The following is a 27306-nucleotide window of genomic DNA, read 5'->3' on the forward strand; positions in this document are numbered from 1 at the left end:
AGAAACCTCAGAAAGCTTCCATTTTATAAGTCATGGCCCACATTCCAGAATACAGCACCCCTTCCGGAGGCCTGAAAACGTGACCATCATGCCTGGGAGACACGACGATAAACAACGTAATTTTACAACCTCCCATTCACAACCTCCAAGCACGCAGAAGACGAGATCACGCTGTAGTCCACCATCACTGGAAATCTGCTGCCCTCTAATGGACACTGGTAAAATGACATGCCCAACTATTTAACTTAAAGGAGTAAAATGACTTATGACCTGATCGCGTAGCATTACATTGAAAAAATAACATTTTGCAAGTGACATCAAAGTACAAATTCCATGACAGCCACGCACAAATATAACCCAAGCAGCAAGATTTAGAAAAGAAATATTTATTGAGTGTGGTCATTTGAATTAAAGGGATTGAGCAAGATTAGAAAAACATGGCTGCTTTCTTCCAGACAGCACCTCACCTGGTCCATAGGTTGTTTCTGGTATTGCAGCTGAGCTCTATTTAAGTAAATAGGACAAAACGGCAATACCACACACAACCTCTGGCCAGGTGTGGCGCTGTTTTGGAAGAAGGCTGCCATGTTTTGCTAATCCTGTAAAACCCCTTTAAGGCACTTAAATAACAGGGAGGAAGTTTGGAACAGACAAGTCATTTAAACAGATTTCAGACTGGACATCGACATGTACATTGTGTTGGCACCGAGCTTGGCAAATAGCTGAACACAAAACAATTTTTTTTTTTTGGGAGACCCAAGTGTCGTTTTTAGGTCTGCTAATATCAGTCACTTAGGGAGCCCGAACGCGTGGTAACAGCGGCGGCACAGGGTGTTACGACGTGTTTCACTTGTACAAACCTCGCTGGACAAAACCCGCATTGCAAAAACCGCTGCAATCTGCGGTTGAAACAGTGTGTGGTTTTGCCATGCAGCACACTACCGCCGCAGGGTCGCTTCTGAGCACCTTAGGGCGCCCGTACAGGACCTGGAGATATGTAAATTGTAGTAATCACGAGGGGCTGGGACTTTCCTGGACCTCCATCCCTTTGACGAACACTACAGTCAGCTTCTCCCTGGTGTGATTATAGTGGACAACAGGGAACCAGAGGTTGTATCCAATGACGTAACAAACAGACTTGGGTTTTAGTGGCCCTTCAAATAGATGTGCCCCCTACCACAGTGGCATTCATGCAACTTCAGACTCTTTATGAATGCAGCATCAAAAGAAGCATTTTACGCCAAAGACTGGCGTGCAGACATTGATATGCGTGGGACTTAGACTCAGATTATGGCTTAGATGAACATTGGGCGTGGAGACGCAGGGCGCACGAGAGCCGGTAGGTACAGCGGTCAAGGCAGCGTGACGAGCCTTGTGCTACTAAATAGAATAAGAAAAACGCAAGAGACTCTTCAGAGGACTACGGTTGTAGACACCTGTACCGCCAAGCGTGCTCCCTGCGCCTCTCCACGCCCACGTCATATCGGACAGGAGAACGGAATTAAAGAACAGTTTGAATTTGTAAGTCTCTGTTCACATCTGCGATGGAGTCGGTCACAAATCCCAGACAAAATATCGCAAACATGCAGCAGTCGGACGCCATTTGTATCAGTTATGACGGATGTGGGTTGTTTTTTTTTCTATCGTTTTTTTTCTGTATCTATGACAGAACAGAGAAACTAGAATGATGCAGATGTGAACAGAGCCTAAGGCATAGGGCTCTGTTCACATCTGCACTACAAATTTTGTTTTTCAGTTCCGTCATAAGAATAGAAATATTCAATTCCATGCTGTGTCAGATACATTACATGACAGACACCAACAGAGGGCATTGACTTTAATCGGTACGGTCTGATTTCCATCATTTTACCAGAAAAAGTAGCGCAGCTAAGGCGGTGTTCACACCTGCATCGCAGATTCACTCCAAAATATCGGACAAAACATTGCAGCATCCTGCGCTATGTTTTCTGGGGAAATAACGAACACCACGACGGAATCTATTAAAGTCAATGCGACCCGTCCTGCGTCTTTCATGTGGCGGACCGGTCACCGCATTGAATTCTATTTCTCTGCGCAGACATGAACCGTGCCATACACGTAGAGGTTATTGTTACAATTGCAATGAAATTTAACCACTGAACTACTGCTACTTGTTTGTAAAAAATTGTAAGTGTAAATGGGCCATAAGGCCCTATTGCACCGGCTAGTTTTGTCCGGATCAACGAGACAGCTCCCTGATCGGCGCTTGTGTTTGCTCCTGTCACGTGGATCTATGGATGGGGACGAGCGGTCGTTACTCTGATCCCTCGTCCCCATACATTATCATCATGTCGGCAGCGCGTCTCCCTGCTTACACACCAAGATGTGCTGCCGACAACGATAAGATTTTAGTTGTTTTGCTTCTTTGCTTTTTTTTTTTTTTTTTAAAAAAGATACGATCAACAGATGAAGGATCGTTTGCCAGATAATTGGCCAGTGTAAAAGGGCCTTTACGGGTAAATTCACACGTTGAAGATTTGTTTTATACATTTCTGCGACTAACCCGTTTATCTGAAGAGGGTTTGCAGAAATTCATGCGCGTGCTGCACAGACAACAACATTTACACAAATTAAATGTTTTTTTTTCAGTTGTAGAAATATTTGCGAAAGTCGCGGAACTCATTTGCATAAAATCAGAAATGTCCTTAGAGATGGGACTGGAAAGTGCAAAATGTACTCCACCAGAAATATAGATACGAACTAACCACCTTTTGCACATAGAAGGGGGGGAGGTGTGTGTGATATATATATATATATATATATATATATATATGTCAATGCAAAAGGAAGCAGACAATGAAATGCAAATAATTGTATAAGTTAATATACATATGTATGTATGAGAGGGGGGGGGGGGGGATGTTCAGACCCCAGACCCCACCAATTTTGCAATGGTGTCATGTCAAATCTAACCCCTGAATAGTAAAGTCCCACAGCACAATCCAAGCCCAAATCAATGAATACTTCCCGCGAAGGACAGGCCCAAGTGATATGAGTGGAGCCTTAATTCTCTTCTTCCGCGTCCTTCCAACACAAGTCCTATAGAAAGTCCTTCCTATTTCTCTCAGAGGATGAATATTACGCACAATGTAATAGTTTAGCACTTGTAAAACTCCTTGGTGTTTTTTCTGACATAAAATAATCTGGAAAAAAAAAAAAAAAGATCAAACAAAAAAGGGGCAAGAACGTAAAAAAAAACAAAAAAAAACAGAAACGAGACAAATGAGCGCCTGCTCAAACCAACATATTCCAGAAATGTTCAAGTTCCCCTACATTGCAATGAGTGGGCGGGTTCTGTAAGACCAATTTAAAAAAAAAAAAAAAGCACAGAAATCCCTAAATGGACACATTAATGGTTGCTGGTTCTGCTTATGAAGAGGATCTGTGGAAATGTGTGTCCCTGATTCACAGATTGTGTAGGCAGCAGTCCGCAGGACGAGGTCTGAGTTAGTGTTATAATTCCATTTTCGGAGAGTCTAGAGGAGGGCCGAGTACTCCATCTTTAGGGGTGTTAGAGTCTGGGGCTGTGGGGGGTTTGGGCGGGGTGACAGCACTTTGTTCTGTCTTATCTCCTGGGACTTGTGTATCGGATTTCCTCTCTGATTCATTGCTGGAAAAAACATTTGTTTCTTCTGGACTGAACAGCATCTTTATTAGGTCATCTGCTTGAATTCGCTCCTATAAAAAAAAAAAAAAAATCATCAGTCCATAAGACTGTAAGCAATATTTGGGTTTTATCCCTTAGTGCCACAATAACAGTCATATTTTCTAAAGAATTTTGTAATTTTTTTTTTAATTAAAAAATAATCCTAAAATCTCGCAGTTTTCACTGCAAGATTTTAGGATTCTGGCTTCACAATATAAACTGATCCTTCCTGTTCTGTAGAGATCACTTCTCAGCAGTCCTTTCATTATCATCACAGGCAGGATTACAATGACCGGTAGGTGTGCATCCATCTATAAACACAGGATCCACCATTGACAATAGGTGATGAACACAGCTCTCCTCCTCCGCAGGTCACAGGGGATGCCTAGAAAACACTCATAGGTCTCCTCCTGTTCACATATTCCTATAGCTCATGTGGCTGCTGTAAAGCATATCTCTAAACGCGGTTAACAGTAACTAGGACAACTAGTAACTAGGACAAGGTTATACGGCTTTAAAAAAAAAAAAAAAAGAAGAAGAGCTGAAACATCACTGCTTTTGGAATAAACAAACCACTTTGTTCACCAAGAGCTGCATGACTTTGGCCTCTGCATAAAAAAAAAATTTAAACCGAAAAAAAAAAAAAAAATTAGGTCAGTATCTGGTTTTGATCAGGAAAAACAAAACAATAGGTGATACATGCCCTTTACGGTTACTCTGGAGGACTCCTATGAATGGGCGCCATGTAATGCCACATTTCTCCTGTAGTGGCCACTGCAGATGCAATGTGCGCAGCTTCCCTGGATGATAACAGATGGCGGGTTCTGCTGCTATACTCTCGTTGATCAGCAAATCTTCATTTATTTAAGGTTGTGCAGATAGGGACTAGAAGAATTCACTTCGGGAGTAAGAAAGGAGTATGGGAAGTGGTGTACTCTGTATTCACTAACAAGATGAATTGGTCAACCAGAGGTAGCTCAGTCTGTAGTGGTTTGCTCTTGATCAAGCGGATTATGGACGCTTGTGGTTCTTCGCACCCACTAGACTAATTCTTACAGATGCCCCTGCTTAAAAGGGACACCAATTTTTTTTTGTTACCCTATGCACCTTAGAGACCCACGTTACTTACTCTCTCATTGTGCCGGGGATCCAGGGTAAACCACAGTGCCACAGCGCATCTCTGGCCTTTAGTTACAGCTTTTACTCCATGCGGATTTTCGGCCCCTGACGAGAATCCCACCATCCGTCCACACTGCGGTCGAACCTCAGCCTACAGATAGCAAGGTAATAGCAGTATTCGATATACTCTAACACATTATTGCCAAAATTATGTCTATTAAATGCCTATTAGAAAAACATTTTAATTCCTAATAAATTCAGACTTTACAAATTCAACGCTTTCCACAACGGGCCAGTCAGCCATATCAAGTGACCAAGAGATATCTATCTACATACATCTATCTATCTATCCCTAAATGAACGGTGTCTGTGTGTATCATCACTTATGCAGCAAACAATACTCACAGTAACGGTCTTTGCATCCAATTCAGTGAAATAAAAATGTCCTCCTTCGAAGTCTCCATTTAAATACAATATGGCACTGCAACGAAATAAAGAAGTGGGGGAAGGGTCAATAATTAGTCTTTTCACTATTAACCATAAAGGAACAATGAACAGTTTTCTTACCACAATGGCCTCACTAATTCTAAGGAACTAAAGGACAGGAAATAACAGGGGCAATGCATTTCTATGAAGCCTGGGTGACTCGGTGACAAAATGGCAGCCACACTGCATGACCGCCACACCGGTGGTTGGTTCAGGCCACATATCAGCTGGACTTTGTCTCTACATGTAATCTAGCCTTCGGAGAATCTTTTCTTTTACGCCACCTCCAGACTACAATGTTTCTCTCGGCTCTGCCTTACAATATCAGCCTCTACAGAAGTGCAACTACTTGTATACAGGCCTAAAAACCGAGACAAGTAGTAGACAAGACTCAAACATCCCAGCGTTCACATACGAACTCCATCAGTTTTAAATCAATAAGGAGTAGATAGAATTTAACACTGGCTCCGTTCACGTGTCTGATTAAATGCGCCGAATTCGGATGACCCACATCCCATGCATGCAAACACTTGCTACGGGGAAAAAAAAAAAAAAAAAAACAGCCGCGGAAATAAGTAGCATGCTATTTATTTACACATATTCTGTACGGAAAGGACAAGGATTAGACGACGCATTGAATGACCATGCGGCTAATCCTCGTGCGGATCTGCTGGACACGAAGCAGATCTGCGGTAGAAATCAGAGTGAGGAAATGGACTTTTCCCTCGGAAATACACAACGGATTTACTGTCGACGTGTGAACGGGGCCCAATGATATAGCTCCATTTCTGCGACTCGAGAGCAACCTCAATGCTTTACTATGAGGGGAAAAAGTTGCAACTTGTGAGAGTTGCATGAATTGTGACCAGGGATTCTTGTGATTGTTACATGATTTTTGGCCCCATAGGGAAACAATGAGGTTGCAGCTGAGCCGCAGTTTTACGGAAATTTGGGGGTGACCAAATTATCAGACTTTCTAGATTATCTAATAAATATGAGGATACACATGCTGGTGACGTGGGTTCAAATTTGACCAAAGTAACATCTGTATTGAGTTTGTATGATCACTTTGTGCTGCGTGGATTTCCTCCAAGTTCTCCGGTTTCCTCCCCTGCTCCAAAAACATATAATATGTAATGGTCTCTACTGTGCGTGTCCGAGATATTAAAACTAGATTGTGCGACTGATGTGACTGGTGAAAACCTTTGTACATAGCGGTGAGATAGACGAGCTCCATATACGCAACGGGAACTAAATAAAATGCAAGAGCGGAAGGAGAATTACCTGTAGTCACGGAACGTATAGGCAGGGTGTTCCTTTATACACATCAATGCTTCAGCATTCAGAATGCAGTTATCAACGTGCACAGGGTGACTCAAATCTTTCCGATCACCTTGTTTTTCTGAAAACGGGATGTAAAATTTCAGGTGTGACTGGTAATCTCTAATAAAAATACACAAGACAAAGCTCGGCCGAACCTGTTGATTTGGGCAAGATCAGACGACGATCTGATGTGTAAGGGGGCATCTCGACTTTCCACGGATGGCAGATGTTGAGGGAAAGAAGGATCGGGAATATTGGATTTCAGCATTCCCGATCCTTTGTTCCCACGGTAGATAAACCTGTGCCCCGATCCCCAATTAAATAAACATGCATGCTCGGCCGAGCCACATAACTGCGTATAGGACATCGACCAACACATGTAGACCGGGCCAAACACCCTGAATCTTTCAAGAAAACATTGTCCTATGTTCAATACTCTGCTGTTGAGAAGATCAGATGTGATCCAACCAGTGACACATCCAAGCTTACCAAGGCCATTGTAGTACTTGCCTCAGACCGCATGATGTCCGGGATCATACAAGACCGCCGCTGCTCCAATAAGTGACGTCTGAAGGAGACAAGTGCTTCTTATTACAGGAGAAGAACTGTAGGACGTCTCCTCATGACTTCAGCTGATTAGAATGGAAGGGGTTATGGGAAAAGGAAGGATGTGCTGGCTCTGATCCATGGTCCGGTCACATTTATTCAACGGAACAATGTACTATTAACCCCTTAACGCACCATGATGTAACGGTCACGGATTGGATATATTGCGGCACAATGATGTACAGTTATGTCATGGAGATCGTGTGATCACCGCGGGAGTCTGGCATTGGTGGACAGCCCGGCTCCCACTGTAACAGCCAGTATCCGAAAAACCTCAGATTCCAGTTTAACTCCTTAGATGCCACAATCAATAGCGACATCTAAAGCGTTTGATAGGAGGGGGGTTTCCTCTGTCAGCCCATCCACACCCCACGGGAGCGCCGATGGTTTACCATGGCAACTAAGTAACCTAACAAAAGCTACCAAGGTCTACCATAAGCATCTACCCATTAGCTCATGCCGAATAGGCTGACTGACAATAATACTTAGCAATCAAGCTCCCCCTAGGGGGAAAAAAAGCACAAAAAACGGAAGATCTAGTTGAATTATGTTCAATAAAGAAAAAATAAGTCTCTCAAATAATTGTGTTTTAGGCTTATTTGAATAAAAAAAATTGTATTTCTATCTTCAGCAGCCCCATAGAAATGAATGAGAGTGGTGGCCGAGCATGAACACTACACTACCACTGCATTGTTATGGGGCTCACAGGAACAGCAAAATAAGCCCATTCTCGTGATCGGTGGGGGTCCCAGCAGTCTGACGCCGGCGATCAGATATTTATCACCTATCCTGTGGATTGTGGGAAAACCCCTTAAAAGGGGTTAAATTCCAATGGTCCAGCACTTGGATGTTGTATCAGAACTGTACCAGTGGGACTGAACGAATAGATGCTGAACATCGGAAGCCGTCATTTTCTGAACTCTGGTAGTTCCAGAATATGCAACAGTCCGGCATCATGCAAGTCCCACAGAAGCCGGATTATCAGACTGCTACAGTTCCGGTTTTACACGGGTCTAATCCAAGGTAAGGCAACCATAATAACATGACTACTTTTGCAGTGACCTCACCTTCGATGGCTGTACGGCAGACCAGGTGAGAATAAGAAAAGTACAGGGGGGAATCCAGGCGGAAATAGGACTCCACCACGCGCCTCACTTTCTCGGTAACATTGTAGTAGAGGTGAGCGCTCTTCAGCGGGACTTTTCCTTCTTGCCCCAGCTAAAATCAATTTGCATGTGTTAGAAATTAAGAAAACAATTAGCAGTGTAGACTCGTGTTTTTGACAGAATTTTTTTTTAATTTAAATATATAGATTGTTAATACAACAGCCAAGTTGTCTCGCCTTGTATCAATAATGCAGGAGAGGCAAAAGTAACTAATACCTTATGGCCTCCATCACCCATTCAGAGCAACTAAATAAGTTCTTCATACGCCCTATTAAGGCAAAGCGACATCACAGAGGAGAAAGGGGGTTCTTCACTCCGGACTCCCCTCTAGGAGTCAGAACGGAGAGTCACTCTGAATGAGTGACTCCCATTCTCGTGGACTTCATCTGAATGGCTGCCACGTAATACTAGATTTCCTCTGCAGGGGAAATGCCTATTATTTGGGCACTGTAGAACTCTGATATGGTGGGATTCCTCGGACACTGTACAACCGATGGGACTTTAGTCTTACCACTTGGATACGCTTCAGCCCTAGTTCCATTGATGTGTGACTCCTAATAACTTATGTTGTCAATGGATTCAAAAAGAGTTGGCATATGTAGCAGTTTAGTGGGTCTTTAGTTCAGGTTTTGGGGTATCTATAATAACCTAATCTCAAGAGGCCTGTCCTGGTGATGGTTTCCCATTACAGTTCAATTTTATATATGCTGCAAAAGTAAAAACACTAGCCGCTTTGTTAAAAAAATTGAGTGCCACTAATAGATTATGGAATTGCATTTTGAGCAGTTCCCTTTCATTCTTCTAAGACCTGAAATGCATCCTTTATCAGCGGAAGCAATTGTAATGGTGATGAAGAGCAGCAGCTCAGTGGTTAGCAATGCAGCCGTGGGTATCCAATCTAGGTAGGGCTACATCTGTATGAAGTTTGTATGTGGTCTACGAGGTTGTATGGTAAAATACTGGGTACTATCATTTCTGCCCAATCCCAAAACACGTTAGGTAAATTATCTGGTTATGGAATTGGCTGTAATGTGTGAACATTCTCCTGCAGGTATAGGTAATAAATGATTTACCTTCAGTGCTTTATACACAGTAACTCCATAAAACTTCTCATTAGGGGTATGAGGGGAAGTCGTACCCCGATATCCATCACCTGCTGAGGCCGCTGCCTAGAACGCAAGATGCAGATGAGTTTCTCTTTATACTGATCAGTTTTGGTAATTTGTATTGAAAAGTGACACTTACATTAGTAAGACGTAACAGTTCCCGACATTCGTCTTCAGAGAGGATCCCGTCAGTCACTACCCTCTGTGATCCATTGAGGGTCTTGGAGTTCATCACTACACTGACTTCATCAAATAAAACTGGGCCACCTGCGGAAGGATAAAAAAAAAAAACATGAACAATGGCTCAGACACAGAACTGAAGTGATAAATGTAACACAAATCACATTCTTCTGATCCGATCACTAATGCTGAACACCATTTACTACACACCTTCGGTACTGGATCCTTATGGTCGGTTTCCTAAAAGTACCTTTTGTAGTAGAAGAGGCTTGCTCCACATACATAAAGTTGCTCGACAAGTTTGGCAATATGCCAAATTCATAGCCCACTTTCAAGACGATCGCTAAACCACCCTTATGGAAAGAGCCCATTATACATTCCTAAAAGAAATCCCAAGTTGCTGAATTTTGAACTCAATAGGAGGTTAGAAACCTAGTTAATTTTAATCCTTCATACTTTTTATCCTGCCTCCATTTTACAGTCCTTCCAGGAATTACAGATGCAATTTCCATGACAGAGAACGGCCTTTTACAGACATCTCCGCCTAGGTCATGCCCTCAGGTAAAAAAATCCATAATCCCAATACTGTGGTCACGACCTACCAACTAATTGGCATGGCTAGAACACAAGCTCCAAAGGGTCTGATATCAGCTTTATACAAGCATTTAAACAGGATTGGTCAGATATTCGTGCTGCGTTGTCTGAGGGCAGCAAAAAGAAGTGACAGACACTCGGATGTCAGCAGGCTGTCACTCATTAGTTAATGTTAAAGGGTAACTAAACCTTTAAAAAAACAAAAAAATAAAACTTTTGACATGTCCGTGACCTGTGAGAAATTTTGATCGGTGGGAGTCCGAGCACTAAGACCCCCACCGATTGCTAAAACGAAGCGGCAGCAGCACTCGGGTGAGCGCCGTGTCGCTTAGTTTCTGATCAGCTTTTCTCGGAAAGCAGAACGAGCGGTGTACGGACTCAGACTTTCTATTGAGCCCATACACCGCTCTGAGGAAAGCTGATCAGAAACAGAGTCACCCGAGTGCTTCTGCTGCTTTGTTTTAGCGGTCAGTGGGGGACTCGGACTCCCACTGATCGAAACTTCTGACATTCCACTAGAACACGTCGGAAGTTCTTTAAAAGTTTAGTCACCCTTTAAGTAGTTTAGGAGAATTTAGCCGGAGCCGCAAGTATGAATCCAAGTATATTCATGCTCTCCCTGCCCTCCAGCCGTTGATTCACATTTGATTTATTGGGTTTGTTTGTCTGTAAATGCAGGATTGTATATGCTGACTTTGTATTATATTTAATAAATTTAGTTGCTTTTATAGTTCTATTTGAGCCGAGTTCCTTGTCTATACCAGGATAGTCCCCCCCCCCCTCCTTTTTGACAGTGTCATGATAATTCCTGGTTGGCATCGTACGATTGTACGGAGCTCTGATAGATTAAGTATTAACGGAGATTTGCCACGTTCTTTTATGTAGTTTGTATCACCTGCAGCAAACACTAAATTGGTACAGTTATTCCTCATGCAGAATGCTACTTGCTCCGGTCTGCCTACATGGGATGGGTAGATTGCCTGACACGTGCTCATCTGAGGGGGCAGACATCTTCCACCATACGTGGTTCTGCTTAGCAACTTTGTCTTCTTGGGCAAGAGTAATTGAGGTCCTATCAGAGGTGGTCGGAGCCCCTGTGCCCCTTACCCCGGAGGAGTCTACTGAATGAGGAGTTGTGGCCAAACCGTACTCGTATCTTATTAAAAATAACTTTATTTCTAGCAAGGAAAGTGATTATAATGAGGGGGATGGGTCTGCGCTCTCCATCTGTTTGTACAGTTATCGGCAAGACATGCGGTAATCGTATTATGCCACTCACGACTATTCATTACCTACCTGTTAAATTAATTTCTATTTAACTCATGACATATGTACGGATATGCTTTTTCTGTATTCGGATGTGTGACTTTCTAATACACTTTTGAAAATAAATTTAAAGAGAGGAAAAATGGCACAGACCTTGTAGACGTTTCAGTGACAGCAGACAACCATGATCCGGTAGCCTAAAATCTATTGAATCGTAAGGAATCCTAAGGAATTTTCCAACATTAATCTAATGTGTAATTGTAGTCTTAAAGGGGTTTTCCACTACTGGACAACTGATAACCTATCCACCGGATATCATCAGTGAAACATCAGGGCGGGTCAGTCACCCACACCGTTAAGCCGCTCCGGCTGGTTCCGGGCACCGGTCGTACGTGCCGGAAGAAGTTGGCTCCGGCCACTGAACAGCGGCCGAGCTGCAGCACGGACGCTATGATATGTACAGAGCTAACTGCTTCCGGCTCCGAACATAGCATAATGGGCAACAACATCCTGTGGCCAGAGGCTAGGTCATCAGTTGTCCTGTAGTGGACAACCCCTTTAATGTATATAATGGGAATTTCGACTGACTGACTGACTGTCACACACACACACACCACACACACACACACACACACACGGATCATAGGGCATCTCACCTTCTCTTACAGATTGTTTGAAATCCATTGACTCCTTAGTCTTTTCTTCCACCAGATTCTCAATTTCTTTCATCAAGTTACCGATCTCCTCAGATATTCTGGCTGCAGTTTCCCGTTCCACTCTAAATGGAAAAAACACAACAAAATGTAAGGGCTCCCGCACACGACCAAGTGCCACTCGGGACATTTTTCATGGCATCCGAGTAACACCCGACAGTTTTCACTGACCTATTCACTTCAGTGGGTGAAAGATAGAACACGTCCTATCTTTCCGGATCCCGGCCAGGACACGGGCGGCACACACGGACGTGTGCAAGAGTCCTAATATTTTTTCGATATGTCCTTGTACTAATATATATATATATATATATATATATATATATATATATAGTGCCTCATTTTTTTTATGAACACTACATAAGGCTCATCCCTAACAATGGGTTCTTGAACCCATTATCTGAAATGAGCAGGCGTACCCATGTAAAAGACCCACCTGGTATAGAGCATTTACAAATGAACATCAGAACCCAAATCAAAACACTTGTCAATAACAGTCAGGAAAACCCTACTCAGTCACGTCTTGGTGAAAGTTGGGCGACAACTAATATGGCCACGATAACAGGGACAACACTCTGACCCACGGTTCCCATCCAGAGTTCCCAGAATGCTAATCTGACCAGTTAGACTTTTATTTGCAGTGTACGTTCGGCATACGTGTTGGCAAAGCTCCCGGCGCCGACAGTATTAAAATGGGACCTTATGGACGATGTATGCCCCTGTACTTCTATATAGTGGCATGCTAATCTTCCCGATATATACCTCGGATGAAAGGCTCAAATAACGAAGTGTGAACTTTCCATTATACAGCAATACACCCCCCTATCATACTGCCGCATCACTTGATTTGCAAATTGCTGTGGGAGCCACATTTACTGCCTCTATAGTACGTACGCTCTTGCTTCATCTGGAAAAGAAGGAGTTAACAGTCTATATAAAATGTACACATATACTAGGTGGACCGTTCTGTAATAAAGTCTATGAGCTTACTTTTGTTTTTCTCTCAGTCTTCTAGGTATGACACTTTCAGGCGTCCATGTATCCTGTAAAGAGTAAACATATTACTACCTAATATTCTAAGTCATCATGATTGTTTATACCAAGAGCATCGAGCTTTATAATGGTCAATTTATAGGCTAGAGTATGAGGAGGAAGATGATGATGATGATGAGGATGATGTCACTTGTAACCATTGACGACAACACTGACGTTCTGTGTTTGTCAATTGTTTACCTAGTTGCCCCCCTAATATCTCTTATACATACAGTCTATACAGATAGAGAAGACCCCATGGCTCTAATAAATAGAAGCTGCTCTTATTTAGAGCCAAGTCTCAGGAAATGGGGGTCAATTTCTACCCTAGAAAGTGGTCTATTCAATAATGCATCTCCAATAAAATGACAGTCACCATATCCCTCTATAGCAATTGCCGTTTTAATGCTACTTTTACAGGTTTTTCCATACGAGAAGATGTCAGAATCAACATAATGGAACATAAACACCTGAGATAAAGGTAACCAATCCGAATCCATTCTTCCAATGCAGTTTGGCAAATGACAGCTGAACTCGGATTGGTCGAACGTTGTTTGTGTGCATCTGAATAAGTTATACATGGCATATCATCAACTGCTTCATTGAGAGTAATGGACAATCTTATAGACAATGGCTACGTTGTACATTCACTTACAGGGTCCACAAAGGGAATTCCAAAGACGTCATATGCATAAAAGAGCAACTCCTTCTCCAGTAGACTTCTCTGAATGTAAGACACTACGTCCTAAAAGAGAAAGATCAGATAAGTACACTGTATTGGACATATATATTGAGGCAATACATGAAATTTAAAGTAAGATACGGACAATTAAAAAAAAAAAAAACCCACTACAAATAAAACACGTATCCCATTAATGACCGCCAATACGCGCTGCATCAGAATAAATCTACGGCGCCGGGAGCAGTTAAAACTCCCTGTTCTCAGCTGCCGGAGGTAGGTGAGAACTTGGGCCATTGCTGCTCGATTTAACCCCCATCACTGCCCGTTTAAGCCCCGTAGATGCGGCGCACAATAGTGAGCGCCGCATTTAAGTGGTTTTGGAGAGAGGGAGCTCCCACTGGCATCCTGCTAGGAGATCACAGGGTGCCAGTGTCTTCTATGGCAGCCGGGGGCCTAATAAAAGCCCCCAGGTCTGCCTGTAGTGGATGCCTGCTAGGCCATGCAGATGCCTGTCCGTTGTAAACGGACAGGCAGTAATACACTGAAATACAGAAGTATTGCAGTGTATTATAAAAGTGATCGGATGATTGCATAAGTCTCCTAGTGGGACTGGTAAAAAAGTAAAAATAAAAGTTTAATAAAGTTATTAATAAATAAGTGGAAAAAAAAATAAAAACCCACTTTTTCCACTTAAAAAAAAAAGTCTTCATGAAAAAAAAGGTACACATATTTGGTATCGCCACGTCCGTTCTGACCCAAACTATAAAGCTATTATGTTATTTAACCTGCTCGGCTAACGCTGTAAAAAATACAATGCCAGCATTGCTGTTTTCTGTTCATCCTGCCTTCAAAAAAACGTGATAAAAAGTGATCAAAAAAAGTCGCATGTACTCCAAAATGGTACCGATAGAAACTACAAGTAGTCCCACAAAAAAAAAAAAAAAAACCCTCATGCAGCTGCATAGGCGGAAAAATAAAAAAAAGTTATGGTGACAGAAAAACAAATAATTTGGGAAAAAGAGTGTTTGTGTAAAAGTAGTAAAATATAAGCAAACTATATAAATTTGTCATCATTGCAACCGTAACGACCCGCTGAATAAAGCTATGTTATTCATACCTCACGGTAAACGCCATAAATTAAAGACGCAAAAAAAAAGGCGAAATTGCTGGCCTTTTTTTTTTTACTACGCCCCAAAAAAGTTAATCAATAAATTATATGTACCCCAAAATGGGTGCTATTAAAAAATACAACTTGTCCCGCAAAAATACAAGACCGCATACAGCTATGAGGACGCAAGAATAATTTTTTTTTTAAATAAAATAAAAAAAGTTATGGTTCTTGGAATGAGACGATGGAAAAACTTAAAAAAATAGCTTTGTCATCAAGGTTTAAAATAGGCTGGTCACTAAGGGGTTAAAGGGTTTTACCACAAAACGTTTATGCCCTATGAACAGGATAGGCGTCAAATGTTAGATCACTTTCACCGTATTCCTGATTTCCCTGTTCCTTCTCACCAGAAAGTTTATGGCGACTTTTGAATATACTTTATGTTGCACCATTTTCAAGATCTCAGCCTGCTGTCAGTGAATTTGAATATTCGGGTTTACATCCAGAAGCTGGATCATGTGCTGTTTTCCACCGGTGCAGTGCTTGTTGAGTGTATCAGAGCTCTCTCTTGTAATGAGCCAAGCAACTTAATGTTTCTATCTTCTGACAGTAAGCAGGACCCCCCCCCCCCCCCGGGGCCCACAGAAGGCGTATTAGTATCCCTTTATATCCCATCCAGGTTTATTTTAAAGGGCAACTAAACTTTCAGAAAACTTCTGACATGTCAGAAGTTTTGATTGGTTGGGGTGCGAGCAGTGAGACCCCCACCGATCGCTAAAACGAAGCGGCAGAGACACACGGGTGAGATCCTTAGTTTAGGATGGGCTTTTCTCAGAAAGCCGATGCAACTGTGTACAAGCTCATAGACTTTCTATTGAGTCGTTACTTTCCGAGAAAAGCCGATCAGAAACCAAGCGGCTTAGCGCCCACCCGAGCGCTTCTGCCACTTCGTTTCAGTGCTCGGACCCCCACCAATCAAAACTTATGACATGTCAGAAGTTTTCTGAAAGTTTAGTGACCCTTTAAGTTCATAAAACCTCGTTACTTACTAAACAAGAAGCTTTTAATAAAGGGGCTTCCAGTTTCTTCCACACTCACCTCTCTTGGTTGAATTGGAGCGGCACTCTCCTCCCCCAAAACTGCGGTATAATAGGCTAAATTCTGGTTCATGATCTCGTCATTAGGGTGAAATAACAGGAAGGTTTTGGTATATTCAATTGCTTTGGTATAGTTCTCAGCTGGAAAATATCAGAGAGATCATGGTCAAGTATTAGCAATGCATTACATATAGTAAGCTTTTAGGTGGGGGCAGCTTAAGGCTATGTTCACACATCATGATTTGTTAGCTAAAGCCAGAAGTAGTCTCAAAAGGAACGGGAACTATAAAAGGAAGAACTTACCGTATACTTCTCCTTCCTCCTGGATCCACTTCAGGCTTTATCTTAAAAACCTGCACAAAATCGCGATGTGTAAACACAGCCTAAAGTAGAAGATTATTTATTGCTCCACAAAAACACTTGTAGGGGTCCATTCACACATTGCAGTCAGATAGCGATTTTTACCATGATTTTTGCTAAATTCTGGAAAAACAAAAATCATGCCAAAAGCAGTAATAGGTCTGCAACAAGCGAATAGCCATAATTTGGAATGGTAATTACGGATCAAAATACTGATCCATTCATTTCTACGGCCCACGACACCTCCCCGTATATTTACGGGAAGGTGTATGGCCGCAGAAATGATCCGCAAAAAAAAATAAAAAATAAAACGCGTCTTCTTTTTTCGATTTTGCGGACCGTGCCCCTATACTTTAGAACGGGAGCAGGGGCTGCAAATGCTGGTGACAGTCCGTGGTCGTGCTCATGGCCACGTGCGGGGGGCCTTAACCTTGGACGAAGTCCTTCGCTATCTTTACTTTTTAAATGGCCAAGAAAAAACGAACCTATGGAAATGATCGATAACTTACTGCTGTAATATGCAAACTGCAGGTAATTGAAATGTGATGCCAGGAAATCTTCCAGGGGCTTCTCTTTGCCTGGTGGTGTGGCCAGTTCGGAGACACATCCTTGCCTGCAGCTCATCATCTGCATATAGTGGTCTGGAATACAGAAGGCGTTATAGAAAGTCGTCATCATCAAATATTGCCGTTTCACTTTCTGGATTTTTATTTTTCTTTGGTTACATCTAAAAGGGCATAGCAACCACGTTGCCTGTCAGACCACGTTATGTTGCTACCCCTGCATATGGAGGAGATTGGCACCATAAGCAGTGGGCATGGCATGTGAACGGAAGCACTAAATATGTCCAGTTATGTGGCGATATATAAATACGTAACTGGGGAGATTTGCCGTTCTGGATTTTAACCTATTTACCTGTAATACTCTGGAATAAATCTTCATTGTAATCTAGATAGTTGTAGCCGTCATAATCATACGGCCCTTCACAAAGGCTGCGGCATTCAAGATCTGCAATGAAATATTCCTCCAAGGCTTTTTCAAAATATGTAATGGCGGCACCAGACTCCTCATCCGTGTAATACCTCACTCCCAAACGAAACTCTTGCTGCAGAGCAAACAGAAATGGTTATCACAATACGAAAAGTAATGGTATAATAACGTTTAAAGGGGTGGTACGGGATTAGAAAAACATAGCTGCTTTCTTCGGGAAAGAGTGCCACACCTGTCCACAGGTGGTGTATGGTATTGCAGCTCTATTTATTTCAATAAAGATCATAGTAATATTACACAACCCTTGGATATGTTTGGCGCGGTTTTTTGGGTAAAAAAGCAAAATTGAAAGTGGAGGGGTGATCAATGTTACATGCTGCGTAAAATCTGCATCAAAACCACAGATAAAAATCAGTGCGGCAAATTGTCCCATAATACGCATCGTGTGGCCTAATACGTAATGATGAATGAACAAAAAAAAAAAACAAAAAAAACGTAACACTACAATTCAACAATTACTACTGCTCCTGTCATCCTCCGCGGTCAGATACAATAGTCACTAAGCACCAGTTAAAGGGGCCAAAACCTTTTTATAGAGCTACGTAATATATCACTGGGGAGATTTCTCAACATCATAGAATACTTTAAATAATGAATCAGCAGAAATGGCGCAAATTCATTAAAATGAAGCACATGGTATAATAGATTTGACGCAACTCCCTTGGCACGTTAGCCCCATTTTTCTTCTGTACACACCAATAATGGTCACTAGAAAAACAATGCACGTTTATTGGTGCAAGCATTTTTGAAGAGTATTTTCAAAGCGCTTTTGAAGTATCAATGGGAAAAATCAGCATGAAAAACGCTTCAGGAAGTGACGTCACTTCTTTTGACGGAGCGTATTTTTAGAAGTTTGTGTTTTTTTTTCTTAAAAAGCAGAATAAAAATACACCTCGTATGAACTACAGCATATTTCCCATTTAAATCAATAGACACCTGTTTGCAGGTGTATTTCAAGTGTATTTGGGAACGTACTACAAAGCCTGAAAATAAGCAGTTTGAACTGCAACGAAGGCTTTTTTGAGCTTGTTTGAAGAGCACCGAAGACGCCCGGCGGTCCCTCGTTGGTGACTCAGAATAACAGCTTCCAGAAACATCTCACCCTCCTCACGTACAAACCAGCACCTCCTCAGCCTCCCAGATGGTTATATATTCTTCCTGGACTAAAAATACTCATTAAAGAGGCGTATTTTTTCCTCTGCTTAGAAATATTTAGTGCGGCTTTGGGAGCTTTTTAAAGACGTTCAATGTAGGCAGCCGCAGAAGGCAAATAGCTGCAACAGATGCCACGTTCCCTGGACCGTATGGCAGCGGATGCCAAAAGACGACTACAGGGAGAACCACTTCCCCAACGACCCTCGTAAACGAGCACGTGGGGGACAGGTGTCTACTAAAAAAAGATTTGGGAATAAGATTCTCTCGCCATCATCATTGAAGTCCTGGTGCTGTTACTTGTCCCTACGGAAACGGTTTTGACGTTCTAGGCTGCAGGGGTACAGAACAACGAGAGGCTTACGGAGGAGAAGACATTAGTAATCCCACCCCTACATTCCTCCGACAGGATCCTACACTCACCATATGGGGTTTGGCTTCCAGATCTCTGAAGTCTGAATCGGACACACCGGCCATCACCTTGTAATACTCCAAGTTCTGCCGCATCTCCATGTGGTCGGGGTTCCCCACGTAAAACGTATGTGCGGCTGCTACAGCTTTATCTAACTTGTGGATCTGAAAAAGCAAAACAAAATTATGAACATCTTTTATTCTAGACAACGGTACCAAATGAACATCGTCAGATATCGCGTAACAGATAGATGGAGAGCGGGTCCTATTACACGGCCTGATATGGGCTGTGAGAACGAGAACCGATCAACGAAACAGCTCGCCGTTCGGCACTCGTTTGCTCCTTTTACAAGTGGCAATGATTGACCGAGTATGGGGACGAGCAATCGTTACAACAATCGCTCGTCCCCATACATTTTTGTGTTCACGGCAGTATATGTCCCTGTTTACACAGGGAGATGTGCTGCCGACTATAATATTTTCTGCTGCATAAACAATATGATCAACCAACGAAAGAACGAACATTTGCTCGTTTATCAGCCTCTTTACACAAAGCAATGATTGGGAACGAGCGTTCATATGAACGCTCATTTACCCGATAATAGGCCCGTGCAAAAGTGGGAGAGACAAGAAAAAAAAGAAAAAAGAAAAAGGAGGAAGAGAGAAGAAAAAGGAGGAAAAGAAAAGAAAAAAGGAGGAAAAGAAAAGAAAAAGGAGGAAAAGAAAAGAAAAGAGGAAAAGAAAAAAGGAATAAAGAGAAAAACGCGTGCGTGGTAGATCTGCAAATCTTTTCTCCAGGTTGTGTTAACGCTCGTTAGACTTTCTTGTATAACAATGTTCCAGTAAAATTTAGGTCAGAGAAAGTATGAGGGAAAACCAGCAATGGATCAGATCGGTGGACTGTGACCCGCTCCTACAACTTCCATCCTACCTGGACAGGCAGTGCATGCTGGAAGTTGTAGTGTCACAATATTTTTTGGAGCAGTCAGATGGTCATATACCGTATATAGTAGTGGCGGCACCATTTTCAGTTTTAAACAAGAAAATGTCCAATTCAATCTCAAATAGAACAGGATCTCACTAGAACAGTGGTCTCCTGACAGGACATGCTGAGAGTTGTAGTTTGGCAACAGCCGAAGAGCCACAGGTTGGAGACCACAGCACCAGAAGGACAGTGACCGGTGCGATGAAGTGACTAACATGAGCGTGTGAGAAACTGGTGTAAAAAAGGTCACCAAACAGTAATATCCAAACAGCAGATCCCTCAAAGACACGGGAATCACTAGACGTCACTGAAGTCCGGTCATTTTTATTTGTACATTTTACATTTCATGGTTTAAATTTGATGTGAATTGAAAGAAAATCCTCCTTGAGTCGTCCTCGTCTGTCTAGTGGTTACTTCGTTATATCTATTTCTGGAAAAACAGGGTGACAACCAATTTGGCCGCCATTGCGTATCCCCCAGCGTTCCCAACTCCTAAAAGGTTCATTGGGCAACAGGGACTCACAAAAATTACTACTCTTTCCATGTGTCTGTCACACACCAAGACTAGAGACGCACGGCGACACAGTAAAAACGCAGTATGGCAACACAACAACATTGTGCAACATTGGGTTGGAACTTGACTTGCGAGGCTGCAGTAGGCCACACAACAATATTTGGTCGTGAGCGCTAGTCGCGATAATATAGTTTGGAGCTTTATAAAAGCGCAGCGCCATTATAACATGAGCTGCTAATATTAAAGACACCGATCTAAAAGTAATCACATTGAAGGACACGACAGTCAGCCCCTTCCCATCATGGGATGGTTGATAACAGGGAGCAATAGACTGCTGTAAGCTGTCCAGTAAGTGTACATTGTATAGACTGGGCCTCACATATCAAAACGGTCTAGGAGAAAAACTATCCTTATTGCCCATAACAACCAATCACAGTGCAGCTTTCAATACTCTACAGCAGTTAATGAAATGAAAACGGAGCGGTGATTGGTTGCTATGGGCAACAAGAACATTTTTAATAAGTGCGGGCCCTTGTATGCGGATGACACTTTGGGGAAACTCATGAAGACTGTCTAATAGAAAAACTGTTTGTTGCCCGTAGCAACCAATCAAAATGCAGCTTTAATTTCTATGGGTATGTTCACACACAGGATACGCTGCACAATTTCTGCAACAGAAAATCTGCAGCAAAATCGAAAAAAAAAACAAACCAAAAAAACTGGTCAATCCGGTCACAGAAATCTGCAGCAAATAGTGTGTTTTTGCGGTGCATATTGCTGTTTTTTCTGCAGTGGTTTTACCTGCGGATTTAGTGTCAAACATGGATTATTGCATAGTTGATGTGCACCTGCGGATTTCCAGCGTATTTTTACGCCGTTTCCGCTGTGTAAACACTGAAAAAGCCGCAACAAAACAAATATGTTGCAGAAGTTATGCTCCCATTGTAGTCTATAGGCAGAACCCGCAGCAACTCCGCACGGAACCCACAGCATAAATTGACATGCTGCGAAATTTGTACCGCAGAACACTTTTCGCAGCACTTGCCTGAGATTCGCTAAATCTCATTTACTTTGCTGCTCCCGTAAATGCTGCAGATTTTCCGCACCGAATTCCACTGTGGAAATTTCGCAGCGTTTACACCACGTGGGAACCCGCCTATTAGACGGAGCTATTATCGTACAATTTTTTATATAACCGTTCGAATGTAAGAGACAAATCGCCAGGTGTAATAGCGTGCAGTGAACGATGACGTTGGGTTTCTGTGGATCGGGCACATCTACCTGAGCAGGAGATTATCGTCCGTCACTGCCCCTTGTCATATCGGAAACCTTCCAGTTGGTAGCAGTTCAGAGACGAGGTGTGGGCGAACGAATAACGATCGCAGTAACAACTGAACAGCAACATTTTTTAGCAATTATTGATTCCGTCAGAAAAACGTAAACCTTACGGAACGGAGACAGACGATTTGCAACGGAACGGTTATCATTGAAAACAATAGTAATGCAAACGGAAGCTATTGTTTCCGTTGATGAATTCCTCTGACGGAACCCATCAACGGAAACCGAACGCGGATGTAAACATACCCTGACCCAAATAGCGCTCTTGAACGATAAAAGCTGCGCTATGATTGGTTGCTATGGGCAACAAAGAGTCTTCATGAATCTCCCTTTTTGTACACTCAGCTGCCATTGCTGCACAAAAACACATGGCTGTAGCGGAAAATGAGAAATCCCGGTGAGCTGGATGATGACTACAACTGCGGAGGAGGCTGGAGTGTAAGAATACTCCTGACATTCCTCCTGGAAGTGCGGGAAGGAGGCTGCACAGAAGGCAGAGGATGGAGGCTTTCCCCACCTCAATACGTGGCAGTGCTTTGAATGGGGGAGGGAAGTATCTCAAGATGCAGAGGAAACTTCTCCAAGAGTCTGTGCCATGTCTCCGCAGCTGCCTCTGGTAGCCCTGCCGGGAGATCATGCCCTCAATTATACAGAGTGGCACTGCAGACCATCAGCTGGTATAGGGGGCATCAACACTGAGACTGCGGGCCAGTCAGTACCCACGGAGAGAGGTGGCGAATACTGTGTAGAACTACAAGAACCACACTGCTTCTCCTGTAATTGCTTGAGCATGCTGATTCTTGTAGTTCCACTACCCGAGGAACCATAGACTACTGTCCATGATTCTCTGCTGGGACTTGTAGTGCTACAGATATAATGCATATAAGAGGAGTAGTGTCAGGGTGTGGGAGTGCACTGGAGGACTTACTGTAGAGGGATGATGGGGGTTATGCATGGCAGACTGCTGGTTCCTGTAGTTCTACTGTCTGAGAAGCCATAGACTACTGTCCAGAATTCTCTGCTGGGACTTGTAGTGCTACAAATACAATGTATATAAGACTAGCAGTGTCCGTTTGTGTGAGCGAAGGAGGACTTAGTGTAAGTGGATGATGAGGGTTATACAAGGTAGACTGCCAGGTAGCCATAGACTGCGGTCCATGATTCTCTGCTGGGACTTGTAGTGCTACAAATATAATGCATGTAAGAGGAGCAGTGTCAGGTTGTGGGAGTGAAGGAGGACTTAGTGTACAGGGATGATGGGGGTTATACATGGCAGATTGCTGGGGCGTGCTGGTTCTTGTAGTGCCAGTAGAGACAGGGAGCAGAAATTGCAGCTGGTGTGGAGATGTAGTTGGCAATGAGACAGTTAATACATGATGGGAGTTGTTATACCTTGAAGTAGGCGACTTGCAGGTAGTTATAGGGGCTTCTCTTCCTGAACTCCAGCTCCAGCTCCTCGCTGGCCATAAAGTAACTAGAGGTGGCTCCCATCTTCTCCTGCTCGCATTTCTTAACACAGTCCGCTCTCTCCAGCACCCTCTGGAAGAAGCTCAGGTCCTGTACTGGTCCCCAGCCTGGCGGCTGAGAGGTGTAGTCGTGAAGAGCGGCGCATTGCATGCGACAAATGATACGATTGCGCCGTAGGAGCTCCCGGTTGCGCAGCGCTTTCTCCATGGAGAGGATAACGGATGGCCAGTCCTCCCGGTAATATGCCTGCACACCGTTGTCATAGAGAAGGTCATAGGGCTCCAGTCGGGCAGCCAGCAGCTGGGCGCCCACTAATAGGAAGAGACCCCCATATAGGAGCAAGGAGGGCGCCATGACTGCCTGTGACTACTGAGATCAGCGCGCTGCCAGTGCAGGGGCCTCCTCCACAGCCACGCCCACATAGGTTGCTCACACCCCTATACATTCTTTGGTGGCTGCTTAGCTCCGCCCATACAGTACTTGAAGTCACGCCCAAATAATTCAACACGCCCATTTCAAATAACTTTAGTGCCGATTTGCCTGTCAATCTAGCATTCTGACCACGCCCACTTCTCGTAACCCCGCCCACTAATCGCCTAAATTGCTACTGTCTGTGCCTCAGAGTGTACCACGTATCTGCAGCTGCTGTGCTGGTGGCTATAGCAATGCTCTGCAACGTGTGGCTGCTGCTGTGAAACAACTACTACTCCCAGCAGGCTGATCTGTGGTAATAGGATCAATCAACACATAGAATGAGATAATGGGGGGAGGGACAACACATAATACCTGTAAGGATTGTATCTGCTTTACAGAACAGTAAAAGAATTGGGAAAAACAAAATACAAGGATGATTCCTATAATGTTGGTAATATAACCGATACCAATAATCACCACAGCTGTGATAAAACTATTGTTTCAGCCTATGGCATTGCCACACGCATGGACCCGGCGCGGCGGCACATGGAGCAATAGGAAATCACTGGGCTACTGTATGGTGCCTCCGCTAGACCCTCTATAATCCACTGGAAGCCATGCCCGTAGGGGAGAATACCTCTGAAATATGGCATCATTTTATTTCCCTACACTAAGAATATTTCTGAACATCATGAGAATCAGAGGGGTCCAGAAGATTGGGCTTTAACCAGTCACTAGAATGAAGTGAATCGCACCCGTTTCCATATTTCTGATGTCAATGGAGAGCCCAATGTTATAGATTGGGGAGATAAAAATCGGAGCTATTAGGCAAAGGGGCAGGGCGCTTGGATTCCTTGAAGTGATCATTGGTCTTCTGATATGTCTATATGAAATGTAGAAGATAGAAGCATGCTAATAAACAGGTGTCTAGCTGTAGAGGGGGCAGACATAGTAAGGGCACCCGGACCCTGTTGTATAAGGGGACCCAATGATCCTTCTGCTACATAAGAAGACACCAGTATTATAAATGGCAGAAGTTTGAATGGAGTGGAGGCCGGGCATGAGCGATGCCGCTCTATTGAAAGTCTATGGGGTGGGTGATGGTCTATTTCCGTCAGCCCCATAGACTCTGAATAGAGCGGCACCGAGCATGGCTGGCCTCCGATCCATTCAATCTACTCCTAGCTGCCTTCTTACGGCTGGGGGGGAGGCTTTGTTTCGGCGATCAGTGGGGGTCCCAGCAGTCGGACCCCACCGATCTAGCATTTTTCACCTGTTCAGTGGATAGGTGAAAATCACTGGAGGCTGGAATACCCCTTTATTGATTGACTATGCAGCCAGTGTAATTTGCTGCTGGAATCTCCAGTTTAGAGGCTCCACTGCTGCCAATTCCTCCACTGCCGTAAAATGTGACATTGCTATAGTGCCGAGCAATAATCTTGTCATACAACATCTTCTCCTGCAAGCTTTGTCCTGTCTTCCCCACATAACTCCACTCTGCAAAAATGTTCCACCAGGTTGAGCGTTAACTATCCAGGTGCCGTAGAGCCATGCCGGGAATTATTGAGCATGTCCTACTTTTCTATTTTTACGGGCCATGCTCCCATACTTTGTATGGGAGCACGGCACGAAAATGCGGCTCGCGGCAGTCGGCCATGCTCGCAATCGTGGGCCGTGATTATGGGCCCGGCTGTGTGCATGACGCCTAAGGCTAGATTCACATGAGCGTGGGGAAACTCAGTGTGAATAACGTGTTGTTTTTCACGTCCAAGGTGCCCCCGTGCGGATCCACTTTAACGGTTCCCGATAGACTTGAGCCTATGGAGGGATCCGTGAAAACGGAAGATAATAGGACAGTTTCTATTTTTCAACAGACCCTTTACACGGTACGTTGAAACAACGGCAGTGTGAACGGCCCTATTGAAAAACATGCGTCTGTGTGACGGCCATCACACGGAAGTATTCAACGCTCATGTGAATAAGGACTTAAGGGGGTGTTACACAGGACGATTATCGGGCAGATGAGAGTTAATATAATGATTGTTGCCGATAATTGCCCTGTGTAAACAGGGGAACGATCAACAGATGAACGAGCAAACGCCCAATCATCTGCTGGTCGTATCGTTTTAAAAAAGTAAAAGATTATCGTTGTCGGCAGCGCGTCTCCCTGTGTAAACAGGGAGACGCGCTGCCGACATGACAATAATGTATGGAGACGAGTGATCGGAGTAACGACCGCTCGTCCCCATCCATAGCTCCGTGTGACAGGAGCAAGCGAGCGCCGATCAACGAGCTGTCTCGTTGATCGGCGCTCGCTGCACCGGCCGGTGTAAAAAGGGCCCTAAGGATACGCATGTGGCTGAAACTCCGCTCACTTCTAATACCAGGCAAAATCATGCGCCCATTTGCCACTGCAGATATTCTGTTACATACACGGAAGCGTGCTCGCATTGATATCAATGCGAGCACGCTTCTGTGTATGTAACAGAATATCTGTTACAAATCTATATCAATGGCACAGTAGCCAGTCGACAAAAATACAGACCCCTGATGAAATGTTATATATAGAAACGCGTAGGGTCAGATGTGAGAGGGGTTTTAGCGTAGGTGACAGCGGTATCGTTGGGCAACCCCAGCACTGGGGTACATAGGAGCGGTAACTGCCGGCTCTGGTGCGGTGTAGGGTCCCATTCGCTGATACACCAATGGTTAAACGTTGTTTGATCCCATACATTTAACATACTCATTTATAGGAGGGTTCGCAAATGAACCAGAAATTGCAGTATATTTAATAATCTTTTAACAAGCGCGGTGGGCTCTTTTCACAGTGGTGATTGTACCCCTGTTTTTAACGAGTTATTTAATAAAATTATAACGTTTTACTCATTAGTGAATTGTAATTTTCAATACTTTGTGGGAGCACAAGTTAAATATCATAAAAAACAGTGAATTATACCTGTAGTAACCCAAGTGAGAACCCAGTCTCAGAGAGATATGCTATATGGTATTGCAAGGCGGTTGCCTGGTTTACACAATCACTTTCAAAATGCCTGGAGGTAATGGGTGGGGGGCTGGATTGGAATCCTGTTTTTTTAACCAGAGAAGAGGAGCATGGCAAGTGTTGATCTCTGTTCTGGCGAAATACCACTGAAAAAAATGGAGCCCTTTTGATTTAAATAGGCATTAAAGGGTCTTCTCATCACGACAAACTCCTTTTATATTGAAGCCAGCTTTAGAGACCCCCGATTCTGAAGATCAGACTGGCCATACATTACCCCTACAGCGACTGATTGAAATTAATGGCTGTCCATGGCAGTAATACACGGAATGGGCCAGGTCCGCCAGAGCAAGAGCCGCTGTCTGCGGCAGATCCCTGTTCTGGTTAGTATAGTAGGGTGGTGGGGGTCCCTCTATGACGTCCATATCCAATAATAGGACATATGGAAATACAT

General features: G+C 43.6%; 1 protein-coding gene across 1 annotated transcript; it reads right to left on the reverse strand.

Annotated features, from left to right (window-relative positions):
• Positions 1-402: 402 nt before the first annotated feature.
• P3H1 (prolyl 3-hydroxylase 1) lies at positions 403-23846 on the reverse strand. The gene is made up of 15 exons (XM_075839545.1): positions 23366-23846; positions 19149-19301; positions 17439-17628; positions 17033-17164; positions 16165-16304; positions 13932-14021; positions 13235-13287; positions 12188-12309; positions 9631-9758; positions 9459-9554; positions 8287-8437; positions 6575-6692; positions 5210-5285; positions 4815-4955; positions 403-3717 (listed from the first exon to the last, which is right to left on the reverse strand). Exons 1-15 carry the CDS (start codon positions 23792-23794, stop codon positions 3493-3495), a joined length of 2244 nt encoding a protein of 747 aa, XP_075695660.1. The 5' UTR covers positions 23795-23846; the 3' UTR covers positions 403-3492.
• Between the last annotated feature and the right edge of the window lie 3460 nt (positions 23847-27306).

This window comes from Rhinoderma darwinii, chromosome 10, assembly GCF_050947455.1.
Source record: "Rhinoderma darwinii isolate aRhiDar2 chromosome 10, aRhiDar2.hap1, whole genome shotgun sequence".
NCBI classification, from domain to species: domain Eukaryota; kingdom Metazoa; phylum Chordata; class Amphibia; order Anura; family Rhinodermatidae; genus Rhinoderma; species Rhinoderma darwinii.

Bases quoted from the DNA above. Each gene is read 5' to 3' on its own strand.
- P3H1 (XM_075839545.1), bottom strand. From the start codon at position 23,794: ATGGCGCCCTCCTTGCTCCTATATGGGGGTCTCTTCCTATTAGTGGGC. The intron at 16,305-17,032 runs GTAAGTTATCGA...GATATTTTCCAG, and splicing joins GCAGTTTGCATATTACAGCA to CTGAGAACTATACCAAAGCA. The intron at 5,286-6,574 runs GTAATTCTCCTT...ATTTCGTTGCAG, and splicing joins TATACGTTCCGTGACTACAG to TGCCATATTGTATTTAAATG.